The 13617-nt window shown below is 43.4% G+C and overlaps 1 protein-coding gene across 5 annotated transcripts in view; it reads left to right on the top strand.

Moving 5' to 3' along the window:
• The first annotated feature begins 436 nt into the window (after positions 1-436).
• Positions 437-13617, top strand: part of ZNF236 (zinc finger protein 236) — a 96519-nt gene continuing 83338 nt past the window's right edge. For 3 of the 5 annotated variants that reach the window (XM_061169368.1, XM_061169370.1, XM_061169372.1), the window contains exon 1: positions 1148-1477. In XM_061169368.1, the coding sequence (XP_061025351.1) occupies positions 1414-1477 (64 nt within the window). In that variant the 5' untranslated portion in view covers positions 1148-1413. Of the gene's footprint in view, positions 538-1147; positions 1478-13617 lie in introns of those variants that run through there. The other 2 variants (XM_061169371.1, XM_061169369.1) reach the window with 1 other exon arrangement.

The following is a 13617-nucleotide window of genomic DNA, read 5'->3' as shown; positions in this document are numbered from 1 at the left end:
TCTCACCACCTCTGCGCGTTACAAGGACACTTTTCCTACTTACTCTCCCGACGACCTTACCGGCTGCGTTGACTTCGGCTGCCCAACACCTCGGGAGGCCCCGCCGCTAGGTGACCGCGGCCGCTCGCCCTCCGTCCGCCCAGGCCCGAACGGCCGACCGCGCATGCGCACGGCGCCGCTCCCCGCCCCCACCGCGCGCCCGCGCCCAACGCCCGTAACACGGCCCGCCGGGCCATGGAACCCGCCGAAGTTGGCGCGGTTCGAGCTCTCCTGTTCGCTCGCTTGGGCGCCTTCCCCCCGTGAGGCCCGCGGGCGCTCGGCCGGGGCTCGGCGGCCGCCCGAGCCGCTCCGCCCGCCTCCGCCGCTCGGCCGGGTGCGCGCCGCGCCCCCGCGCCCGGTCCCCGCGCGTGCGCGCTCCGCCGAGTGTATGTGTGTGAGTGTGTGTGCGGCCGAGGGGTGGGCCGCCGCCGCCGCCGCCGACGATGCCGCGGGGCCGCCCCCCGAAGCCCAAGGAGAGCAAGGCGCGCGGCGACACCGGTAAGCGGCCCCGGGCCGGCCGCGCTGTGCCGCTCCGCGCGAATATAGTCCCCCGATGCGGCGCGGGGGGAGCCGGGAGCGGGCCGGGCCGGGGGCGGCGGAGCGGGCCTGGGTCGGGGGCCGGGGGCCAGGCCCGGGCCGGGGTGGGTGCCCCGCCGCCGCCACCGTCGCCACCGCCGCCGCCACCGCCGCCGCCGCCCGACTGCCGGGTCGCAGGGTGCGGGCGGAATGATACCGGCGCGGCGCGGCCGGCCCCTCCGCCGGGCTGGGCCTACTTTCCTGGGCCGCGCGGGCGGGCGGCGGGGCCGGGGGCGAGGCGCGCGCCGCCGCCCTCCTCTTCTCTCTCCTCACTTCTCTCTTCTCCTCCCCCCCGTTCCTCCTCCCCCCTCCCCACCCCGTCCTCCTCCCCCGTCCTCGGCGTCTTCCTCCCGCTCCCCCGCCCGCCGCCCTCCCGGCCCGGCTGCCGCAGGTCGTGGGAGGCCTTTCTGACGAGAAGGCGCCGGCCCGGTGTGCGTCCCCGGGGGTGGCGGGCCCGGCCCGACCGCGAGCTGCCGCGGCCCCGGGGGGGCGCCCGCGGGGGGCTCGGGAGCGGGTCCCCCCGCGGTGACACGTGGGCCGAGACCGTGCGGGGCTCGCGTCCAGGTGCACCGTCTTCCGGGCCGGGCTCGGTGGCCCAGCGTCACCCTCCCCTGAGGCTCGGGACCCAGGCGGGCGGGCGCCCCGGGTTTCGGAAGAGAAAGAGGTCGTGTCTGGAAAGGAAGGCCGTTGCGTCCGTTCCATTTTGCCGCTGCGGCGTTTGGGAAGAGAGGGGAGAGACTAGGTGTCAGCTTAGCGGCGTTGTCAGTGCTCTGACTGCAGTTGCTGAAGTTCACGGGCATGGGAGCCGGGGTGCAGCGCCCGCGAGTTTCCGCGGAAGAGGTGTCGCTGGAGAACAGTCCAGGTGTGCACGTTTGTAGTTGGCTCGTGGCTGCTCAGAGTTCTCGTTAGTGGCTGATGGTGTCTGGAAGGAGGTCTTAAAGGCCTCGCTGCCTGATCGGGCCTTATTTTGGTCAGCGTTAATTTTTTTTTCGTCAGTATGATTTATGCACAAAATAACGTAAAGTGCAGTGTCCCCCAGTTCTTAGTTACTTGGAAGAGGCTTAGGGTAGAGGAAGAATGTGAACTTTACATTGGAATACAGCTGGGACCTCTTCTTCCCCCCGTCTTTCCCGTCTGACCAAATGGCATCACCGTTCACCTGCTTTTTCAGGTCCCAAACTGAAAAATAATTCTTTGCCTTACTCCCCAAGGCGTTTCGTAATTTTGTAGCTTCTCCCTCAGAGGCGTGTTTTCAGTCGGCCCTACTCACTCCCTCTCCAGTGTGACTGCGAGGCGGGCCTCGGTGGGAGCCTGCTGACTGGTCTCCATCACCTGTCAGCCGGAGGCCTCTCTCTCAAATGTAAATAAGATGGCCACACCCCGGTCCGAACTGTCCGAAGGATCCTTCATCCCTTTAACTTACAGCCCCACTCCTTGCGGGATCCTGATTGATCTGGCCTTCGTCTGCCTCCATTCTCTTTCCTGGCCCCCAGTCCTTTGTTCCTGGACGAGGCCACGTTTGTTTCTGCCTCAGGGCCTTTGCTGTTCTCTATTCTGAGAATCCACCCCTCGCTCTTTCTGGGCTTCAGCTTCCTGAGAGAGGCCTCCTTCCTCAGACCTTTCTGAACGTTGCTTTCCCTGCCTTACCCCAGTCATTCTCTACCACAGTGGTTCTCAGAGTTGGTTCATGGACCCCTGGGAGTTCTGGAGACAGTTTCAGGCATCTGCAAGGTAAATGCTCTTGTAGTGATAGTAAGTCCGTTGGGCTTTTTCACTTGGTTCACAATTGCACTGATCATACACAGGCCATTAGGGGTGAAACTGCTGACTCTTTAGCAGGAGCCATGGTGGCGACGCCCAACCCTGTGAGGCTGCGCTGTGCTCGTGTATTTCACTCAAAACAACGTATTGCAACAGAGAGAAAGCAGAAGCAGATAGGAGCATCCACCTGTCTTCTGTTCAAGGAGACCTTGAACAGATGTACAAAAGTGAAAACTCCTCTTACTATTTTTTTGGAGAGTATGTTTTTCACAAAGATATGTATTTATGTTAACATGTAATAGATTTATTTCTCAGTGAATAAGTGTTTTGAAAGTTGCTCAGTTTTAATTTCTAACAGGGCAGTTGTCAGTAGGTCTAACCTGTAGAAAGTTAAGGTCTTGGGGTCCTCAGTGATGTTTAAGAATATAAAGGGGTTCTGAAACCAAAAGGTTTGGGGACTGTTGCTCTAACAGTTTACGATTTTGATGTTTCTCATAATCTGAAATTATTTTGTTTGTTTTTCTGTGTCACTCATTATGAATTTTATTCTAAGAAAAACGTGGAAGGTAGGAGGTGGGGATTTTTACACAACACCTATATTTCCCCTGTATTTTTATAGGGGAAATGAGGCTCAGAGAGGTTAAGTGATAGGGAAGGTCTACCCAGCTAGTAAGTGTCAGAATTGGATTTGAATCTACCTTTGAGTCCAAAGGGTCCATTGCGTTGCTCTGCCTTCATAACTATAAAGCCCTACATGTGGGTTAATTCATTTATTCAGCTAGCATTTTGAAGCACTTCTTGTCATAGGTGGGCACTGTGCTAGGGGCTGAGGGTGCAGGGTTTAAGAAGAGAGACGAGGTCTCTGCCTTGGGTCTCAGGACAGTGTGTGTCCTCTGACGGCAGGAACACTGTTGATGGCAGCAGATAACAGGCACTGGTGGTCTAGGCTTCCCAAGGAAAATGATGTCAAGACTGGAACCCCCAGAAATGAGGAGGAGGAGGCCTGCTCAAAAACATTTCCTTTTTTTTTTTTTAATGCAACTTAGCAAAGTGATTGTTATACATATACATATATTCTTTTCCAGATTCTTTTCCATTATAGGTTATTATAAGATATCGAGTGGAGTTCCCTGTGCTGTACAGTTAGGTCCTTGTTGTTTATCTGTTTTATATATAGTAGTGTGAATATGTTAATCTCAAACTCCTAGTTTATCTCTCCCCCTCACCCCCAATCCCCTTTGGTAACCATAAGTTTGTTTTCTATGTATGTGAGTCTATTTCTGTTTTGTAAATGAGTTCATTTGCATCATTTTTTTTTGTAGATTCTACATATAAATGATATCATGTGATATTTGTCCTTCTCTAACTTAACTTCACTTAGTATGATAATCTCTTGGTCCATCCACGTTGCTGCAGATGGCATTCTTTCATTCTTTTTTTTTTGTGTGTGTGGCTGAGTAATATTCCGTTGTATATATGTACCACATCTTCTTTATCCATTCCTCTGTTGATGGACATTTAGGTTGCTTCCATGTCCTGGCTATTGTAAATAGAACTGCTATGAACATTGTGGTGCATGTATCTTTTCGAATTAAGAGTTTCTCTGGATACATGCCCAGAAGTGGGATTGCAGGATCATATAGCAACTCTATTTTTAGTTTTCTAAGAAACCTCCATACTGTTTTCCATAGTGGCTGTATCAATTTACATTCTCACCAACAGTGCAGGAGGGTTCCCTTTTCTCCACACCCTCTCTAGCATTTGTTATTTGTAGACTTTTTGATGATGGCCGTTCTGTCTGGTGTGAGGTGATACCTCATTGTAGTTTCGATTTGCATTTCTCTAATCATTAGCGATACTGAGCATCTTTTCATGTGCCTGTTGGCTGTCTCTAGGTCTTCTTTGGAGAAATGTCTATTTAGGTCTTCTGACCATTTTTTGATTGGGTTGTATGTTTTTTTGATATTAAGCTGTATGAGCTGTTTGTATATTTTGGAGATTAATCCCTTGTCAGTAGCATAAAAACGTTTCTTAAAGTAATAATTAGCTTTAGGACATAAGTAAAGAAGTAAGCCTCGTCTATTACATAAATTGATGGGGGAACGTTTGTTGAGCACTTGCCTTTGTGCCTGGCACTGTCCTGGGAATATAAAGATGAGTGAGATAGGATTTTTTTTATCATTGTTATTTTAGTTTACTCTTGATAAGCCATAATGTGATCTGGATGGAAACTACATCTTGGGATCTTGTATGGCTTCTGTTTTTCCAATAGAATGGTGCAAACCTTTTCTCCCTAGCTTGAACCTTTAGTTGGCCTCCTGCTAAGTTTCTGTTTTCTGTTGAAGGGATATTTGTAATACCTCATTTCCAGAGAGCTGAGACAGGCAGACCTTGAGCCAAACGAATAAACAATTCCTTTCTTGCTCAGATTACCAATTCAGGCCATTTTATATTTTCTCTGATGAATTCAGGAACTCTGTAATCTTCCTTCAAGGGGAGGAGACTGCTAGCATAGCTAACAGAAGTGGAGCTTGAACTTCTTACAGGGCAGCAGGGAAAGTGCTCTGAGGCTTTAAGGGGACTCTGCTTCCCTGGTAAAACTAGGTGTCATTGGTGGGTAACAGTTAAGGAGAGATAGATTCTGCTTTAAATAATTACTTTCTATCAATATCAGGTATTGAAGGATGAAAAGATTTCTTCAGAAAGGAGCAACCTGTACTCTCCATAATCGAACTTTTTAGGTAGACAGAAACTTGGAGTGTTTAGTATTTTGAAGAAAGTGTGATTAGATAAGACACAAAATCTAAAGATTTTATGATCCTGGCATCAAGTAATGAGTTAACATGGGTTCAAAATCTTGGTCTTTGACACAAACCTAGCCTGGGAAAACCATAGTAAACCTAATTCTTCGTTAGATAGGGTCAATTCAGCAGTTTTAAAATGCTTAATGTATATTAGCGTTTTTACATTGTCTCCATACGCAAAGACAGTGCTCAAGGAATTAGCAGTATTTTTCAAACTTCTTTTTTGTGGTAGAACTCTCTCACGTGAAATATCGCAGCAAGGCCTCGGGTGGTGGTGTTCACCCTTGGAGCGCATTATGGAGTCATGTGGGGAGCTTTTAAAGCTCTCGATGACCGGGCCTCATCCAGTGACATCCGAGCCTATGGGTGCATCACGGCTTTTAAAGCTCACAGGAGACTCCACTGTGTGGTCAAGGCTGAGGCCACTCTGCTCGGAAGGAGGGAGGGAGGGAGGCTGGGTGCCTTCCCCTAGCATTTCTCTCAGCGAACGTGAAACCTGTTGCTTTTCTGGGTTAAAATGAAAAATGTATGTAATCTAATAAACTGCAGGAACAGACTGTGCTCTCTTAATACCTCAATTCTTTAACTGAATTCAAAACCTCAGACACTAATGCAAGCTAGCGAGGCAGTTAAAGGTAGTGGGTGATAGCAGTTAATAGCTGGCTCTGGGGTTTCGGAGAATTAGAGTTCCTGTTTTTTCCACAGGGGCAGGCTCCTACTTTGCTCCATTTAATTATTGCCATAGCTAATGATTTTTTTTCAGGAGAAGCCAGAAATGTGTTTTTTGAAACCCCTTTATTATTGTATTTGGGTGCCTAATTTAATTGAATAGAACATCTGTGTAGAAAAGTGTGTAGATTTTAAGTGAAAAACTTCATGAATTTCCATATGTAGCCAGAACATTAGCAGTACCTTAAAAGTTCCCATTGTTCTCTCTATTACCTGCTCACCCCCACTGTCCTCTTTTGATACCGTAGATTAGGTTTAGCTGTTTTTGAACTAAATTGAGTTCATAGTATGTACCCTTTTGTTTCTGGCTTCATTCATTCAGTATTTGTTTTTATGAGATTATCCTTGTTATTATATAGCAGAAATTTGTTCATTTTTCATAGTTATATAGTATTCTGTTGTATGAACATACTATCATTTAATTTATCCTCTCTACTATAGATATTTGGGTTGTTTCCAGTTTTGGGTTATTACAAATAAATGCTGCTAGGAACCTTTATGCATTTCTGGGTCATGGTGGGCAGTGGTGAGTGATTGTACCAGTTTACTCTCCCACCAGCAGGGGATTAACCTTCCATTTGCTCTGTAGTCTTTGTCTTTGCACTTGGCATTGTCTGTCCTTTTAATATCTTAGCCCTCCTGGTATGTGTAGTGTTATCTCATTTTGATTTTTAATTTGCAGTTCTGTGCTAATAAGGTTTTTATGTTTATTAACCATTTGTTCTCTTTCGTGAAGCTCTTGTTTAAGTCTTTTCCCATTTTCCTACTGAGTTGAATGTTTGTTTGTCTTTAGTTAGTAGACTTTTTAGAGCAGTTTTTAGGCTTGCTCAGAGTTCAGCCGATAGTTTGGAGTTCCTGTATACTATGCTCCTTATTTTTCTCCTCACAGCCTCCCGTTATTAACATCTTGTTTTAGTGAATGAACCAATTTTGATTCATTATTATAGATAAAGTCTATAGTTTACATTAGGATTCACTGTCTTCATAGTTTTGCCTGCTCCAGAACGGCATATAGTTGGAATCATATAGTATGTAGCCGTTTCAGACTGGCTTTTACTAAGCAGTGTGCATTTGAGATTGCTCCATGTCTCTTGATGGCTTGATATAGCTCATTTCTTTTAGATTTCTCCATGTCTCTTGATGGCTTGATATAGCTCATTTCTTTTTATTGCTGAGTAATATTCATTATGTGGACGTACCACAGTATATTTGTTTACACTTTGAAGGACATCTTGGTTGCTTCCAGTTTTTGGTAATTATGAATAAAATTGGTGTAAACATTCATGTGCAGGTTTTTGTGAGGGCATAAGATTTTAGCTCATTTGAGTAAATGCCAAGAAGCATGATTGCTAGATCAAACGGTAAGACTATAAACAGCTTTGTGAGAAATTGCCAAACTTCTCCACAGTGGCTGCACCATTTTGTGTTCTCACAAGCAATGAATGGGAGTTCCTGTTGTTCTACATCCTTGTCAGCATTTGGTATTATTGATTATTTTGGATTTTTAGCCTTTCTAATAGGTGTGTGTTATTGGGTATCTCATTGTTTTAATTTGCATTTCCCTTATGACTTATGATATTGAGCAACTTTTCATATGCTTGTCATCTGTATATTTTTGGTGAAGAGTTAACATGTATTTTTATTATTGATCCATAGGAGTTCTTTATGTATACTGCATATGAGTTCTTTGTACTTTTGTGTTCACTCTTTCAGGGATAATCTTTTCATGAAAGAAGTTTTTAACCTTAATGTTGTCCAATTTATCAGTCCTTTCCTTTATGCATAGTACTTTTGGGACCTGTTTAAGCAATTTTTGACAATTATAATCATGAAGACGTTTTCCTATGTTTTCATCTAGAAGCTTTATTGTTTTACTTCTCACCTTTAGATTGATACACCAACCGAAGTTGATTTTTGTTTAGATTGATACACCAACCGAAGTTGATTTTTGTTTATGGTGGAAAGGTCAAGACTTTTTACATGTGGATGTCTAATTAATCTGCACTATTTATTGAAAAGATCATCCTTTGTTGTACTGTAGTATCACCTTTGTTGTAAATCAGGTGACTATGGAGGTGAAGAATTGTTTTTGCATTCAGTTCTCTTCCATTGTTTTTTGGTTTCTGCCTATTCAATTTCTTATTGTCTTAATTACTTTTAGTCCAAGTTTTGGTATCTGGTAGTGTAAATGTAAGTCCTCTACTTTGGTTTTCATTTTCATGGTTATCCTGATAATTTTTGGTACTTCTCAGTTTCATCTAGATTTTATTTAAAAAATTTTTTTTGATATGATTTGAGAGGTTTTAAAAAATATTTATTTAGGCTGTGCCGGGTCTTAGCTGCGGCATGCGGGATCTTTTAATTGCAGCATGCGGGCTTCTTAGTTGTGGCATGTGAACTCTTAGTTGCAGCATGCATGTGGGATCTAGTTCCCCGAGCAGCAATCGAACAAGGGCCCCCTGCGTTGGGAGCACGGAGTCGTACCCACTGGACCACCTGGGAAGTCCCTCATCTAGATTTTAGAATCAGCTTGTCAGTTCCGTAATGATTAATGACACTGAGCATCTCTTCATGTTGGCCATTTGTGTATCTTTGGAGAAATGTCTGTTCAAATCCTATGTTCATTTTTTAATTGGGTTGTTTGTTTTTTGTGGCTTTTGTAAGAATTCTTTATATATTCTGGATACTAGGCCCTTATCAGATATATGACTTACAAATATTTTATTCCATTCTGTAGCTTGTCTTTTTACTTTCTTGATAGCATCCTTTGATGCACAAAGGTTTTAAATTTTGATGAAGTCCAATTTATCTACTTTTTCTTTGGTGTCATATTTAAGAAACTGTCGCCACTCCACAGTCATTAAGCTTTTTCCTTTTGTCTTCTTCTGAGAGTTTTATAGCTTTAGTTCTTAAATTGATGTCTTTGATCCATTGTGAGCTATTTTTTGTGTGTGGTGTGGAGTGAGGGTCCACCTTCATTCTTTTGCACGTGGATATCCGCTTGTCCCAGAACCATTCGCTGAAGAGACTGCTCTTTCAGTGAATGGTCTTGGCCCCCTTGTTGAAAAATCAGTTCACGATGGAAGTATGGGTTTGTTTCTGGACTCTCAGTTCTATTCCATTGGTCTGTATGTCTATCCATGTGCTAGCACCTCATACTAAATTTCAAGTATACTTTATACTAAGACATTTTACAATAAATATGTAGAGTTCTTCTTGTGCTGCCTAAAATCGCCTCACAGACTGCTGGTGGTACACTTGTCACGCTTAGAAAACACTATCTCTGCACATTTTTAGGAAATATGTGATTGCTAATCATTGTGTAGCAAACCAAGGCCCTGATGCTCATTGTTGCATTTATTGAAAATGCTTGGCAGAAGGCCTTTAGCGGGTGGGGTAAGAAGACATGGAGTGAAGTACATAGGTATCGGGCAGAATGGTGAAATACAGAGATAGCTGCCTTTATTGTATTAATTTTCTGAAAATTATTATTTAGGGGAATGTCCAGTCTTTCTATCCCATGACTAAGACAAAGGTCTTAGTTTTAAGGAGATGATGCCTAAGTAAATATTAAGGCTATTTATTGTAGAAGGTAAAGCATGGTGTATGTCAGCCCTTTATGCCTTTATCACTCTGGGATGTCCCTGGGGTGCCACGGAGCTTGGAGGGTAACAGACATTGCAGGGATTGCAGTAGTGCTGGCTGGCTGGTATGGAACCCCGGTTTACCCTCTGGGGCAGGGGTAGCAGGCTTCTTCTGTAGGGCCAGATGGTAAATGTTTTAGACTTTGTGGGTGTTAAGGTCTCTGCTGTAACTCTGAATTGCTGTCGCAGCCCCAAAACTGCCACGGTAATACGTAAACCAGTGAGCGTGGCTGTGTTCCATGAGACTCTGCTTACCAGAAAGGCTAGACCCTAGTTAGTTGACCCCAATCTGGAAGAAAAAACAGGAATAAAAAGGAAAGTTGCATATTATAGCACTTTACGTTGGGGTAAACCTTCTATTGATATATAACATACAGAGAAGAATAGAAATTATGTTCAGTTCAGTGAATTTTCACAGCAAGAACTTTCTCATATAATCAGCACCCAGATTATATGGGTTATATTAATAATTCATATAAGTATTTATATAATTTCTTAGATTAAGAAATGGGACGTTAACAGCACCCTAGAAATCCCCATTATGCTCCATCCAATCAGCACCCTCGTAAGACTAACCGCTGTCCTGATATCTCACAGCCTAGATTAGTTTTGCCCATTTATTGAACTTTATAAGGTGAAATCATATGGAATGTTTTCTCATGTCTGACTTCTTTTGGTCAGTTTTCACTCTTTCTAGCAGTATATGAAACTTCCAGTCGCTCCATATCCTCATAAATCCTTGGTTTTGTCTGTCTTTAATTTTAACCATCCTCTTGGGCGTGCATTTTACCTTTTTAAAAAATATTTTTCCTTCACATTTATTGTAACTTGGATCTTCACAACAACCCTGTCGAGTAGGCAACACGGAAATCACGCTCATCTTTGAACTGAGCGGTCGTCTGGGTTGCAGAGACCCCCTCACTAACCGTCGGCAGGACTGAGACCACTCTTGAGACTTCACTGTCTCCCTGGTCTGTGACCTGTGACCCATATTTTAATCTGTAGATACCTCTGTATTAAGATACATACATTAATAATAGCATGTAAGGCGCATGCATATTTTATTGGAAATTGGGACTGCTTCTCGGAATGAACTCTCCACAGTTCTCCACGGCACTGTCTAGCTCTGCTTATTGCTGTTGCGGTGCTGCCATAAATTGTATGTTTGTGGAGATGAAAAACAGAATAGTGACAGCAAACAGATCGACAAGGAATTATCCTACATATGTATAGAAAATTAATTTTTTGCATCATACTCAGCAGTGCACCGCTGGATCATTCTCAGAAAAGCTCTGTTACGTTCAGACCTTGAGCCTAGAATTCTGTGTTTTAGCCAGAAGGTGAGGCTATAGATAACTAGGGTTTTATTTTGTTATAATTTTAACATACTTAGTTTTGTTAAATTTGGGTAATGTATGTGTAAGTCTGAATGTACATCTACATGAGTTTAAAGTCTTTCTTTAAAAATAAAAATTTATAGGTGATAAAAGCAAATATGTGAAAGAGGGTTGATATTCCTTTTAAAAATAATAAGAGAAAATACAGTCAACTGAGGCATGAAAAGAAGACGTCACACATACAGATACTGCCAGAACAGGCATTGAAAGCACATCTAAGTAAAGCTGAACTTGTTCCTGGGAAGCCTTGGCTGTAAGAATAGGAGCAACCTGGCCCTATTAGGGACTGTTCATGAGTTTCTGACCAACTATTTGTCTTTAACTGTCACGGATATATTTCATATCGTTTACCATGGCACCAGTACCAGTGTTTTGTCTCATTGAAACTACTCATGGTTTTGACAACTAGGGACTGTGGCTAGGCTCTCAGTTGAATATATTTTATACTGAAAGAACATAAACAGGCTTAGGCTTACAATTGGTATGAGATTCTGTTGATAAAATCCAAGTTCATCTGCTGTTTTTGCACTAGGCACAAGGTAGAAAGTGGGGTCTCATCTCAGACACCATGACCTTAAGAGTCGTGGAAGCATGCTTAATTACAAGCTGAAAATTACTCCTAGTTCTGTCACTGGCTAATTGTGTGATTTTTGACCAAGCAGCTTAACTTCTCTGGGGTCTTGTTTTCCTTAGCTATAAAACAAGGGTATGGACTATATAACTCACCTTTTCCCCCAAGTAAATTTTATTTCTTACTTTTTAATTTAAATCTTTTTGAATAGCTAATACATTATAATGTTTCAGAATTTAAAAATAAGGAAGTGCCATTTCCCAGCTCCATTCCCTAGTCAGATAGTTGCCTTTTATATGGGCAACTGATGCTATATTTTTTTTTTTCCTGTAGTTTTACAGGGATATTTTATGCACATGTAAGCAAATGCACAGTATATCTCTGCCCCTTCCTTTCTTTTTTAAAGAAATGGTAGCATCTAGAACATACTGCTTTTTCCATGGTCTGTATTTTGAGGATTACTTTCCCATATGAGTATATTTCATTTCCAAATGAGTACCTACTTAATAGTATAAATAAATGCATTTGAATAGATAACAGGTAAAATTCAAAAAGTACAAGGGTCTTTCCTGACACTACCCACCTCTCTTGGTGCAGACACTTTTGAGTTGACATATGTTTGTTCTTTCCTAGAGGAAAGCAGATGCTTATGGCTGGTGCTGTTAACCCAGAGTATTTAGTTTTCTGAGAGAGATTCTACAAAGAAAATAACGTAGGTGCATTTCATCTGGCTCTTAGGAGCCACCAAATGGCTAAGGTATACAGTTGGCCCTTGAACAACACGGGTCTGAACCGCATGGGTCCACTTACATGTAGATTGTCTTCTGTAGTAAATACTACAGTACCACATATTTGTGGTGGGTTGGATCTGTAGATTCGGAGGAACTGTGGAGATGGACGGCCAACTGTAAGTTTCTTGGATTTTTGCCTGTTGGAGGATCTGTGCCCAACCCCTGTGGTGTTCAGGGGTCAACAGTATATGTACAAAATAAGAACAGTTAGTGCATATATAACAAGCTGGAAGAATATTAAAGCGAAGTTAGGTAATTTCGAGGTGGAGAGCATGAGTCAGTGAGGCTAAAAGTAGAAGTAGACATTCTGGTCTTGGAGCCTCAAACAGCTGGGAAGAGACCCAAAAAGTCATTAGCTTGTGTCTTATCTCCACATGTTTAGCAAATATTTGTTAGGCACCCATTCTATGCCAGGCCTCATACGACGCTTTGGAGATACAGGGACAAAGCAGACATACAATATACAGAGAAGAATAGAAATTATGTTCAGTTTGGTGAATTTTCACAAGGAGAACTTTCTCATATAATCATCACCCAGATTATATGGGTTATATTAATAATTCATATAAGTATTTATATAATTTCTTAGATTAAGAAATGGGACGTTAACAGCACCCTAGAAATCCCCATTATGCTCCATCCAATCAGCACCCTCGTAAGACTAACCGCTGTCCTGATATCTCACAGCCTAGATTAGTTTTGCCCATTTCACTTCAGAGTTTTACCTAAAAAAGCTCAGCTGTGCTAAAACCTGAATGCTGACAAGTGTGGGAGGAGCAGTAGAAAATGGGAGAAAAGAAAGTAGAAAGGAATTAAAAAAAAGTAGAAATGAGGGGAAAGAATGGTGGAGATGAGGCAAGGTGGTACCGATTTGAAGTAGGGGGGATGACTGTCAGACTTCCCAGAGGCCTGCTTGGTGACTTCAGAGAGCATTGTGGTGTCAGAGGGTGACAGAGTGGGAGCAGGTGGTTGATGGTTACAGAGCTGGGTTCTTGGAGGAATGTAGGGAATGATGGACAGAGGGAAGTGAGGCTAGTGCCTGTTGAGGGCAGAGGATGGGGAGAGCAACTCTATTTTGGAACGACTTTTATTCAAAAAATAAAAACAGGTTAAAAGTTTGGGGTTTAATTGAAAATGCCTCATCAGGATTTATGGGTAGCTGAGATCTTAAACGCACAGTGCTTAAGAGTTTCAGTCGAGAGATGCGAATTTGAGTTAAATCCCTGAATGCTATAAACGCAGTAGGTTTTGCTGGAACTTGGTGTCACATCGTAGGTATTTTGCGCAGAAGAGATACACCTAGGT

This window comes from Eubalaena glacialis, chromosome 15, assembly GCF_028564815.1.
Source record: "Eubalaena glacialis isolate mEubGla1 chromosome 15, mEubGla1.1.hap2.+ XY, whole genome shotgun sequence".
Lineage (NCBI taxonomy): Eukaryota > Metazoa > Chordata > Mammalia > Artiodactyla > Balaenidae > Eubalaena > Eubalaena glacialis.
Note: the sequence above shows the minus strand (reverse complement) of the source record. Positions and strands in the feature narration are given on the sequence as shown.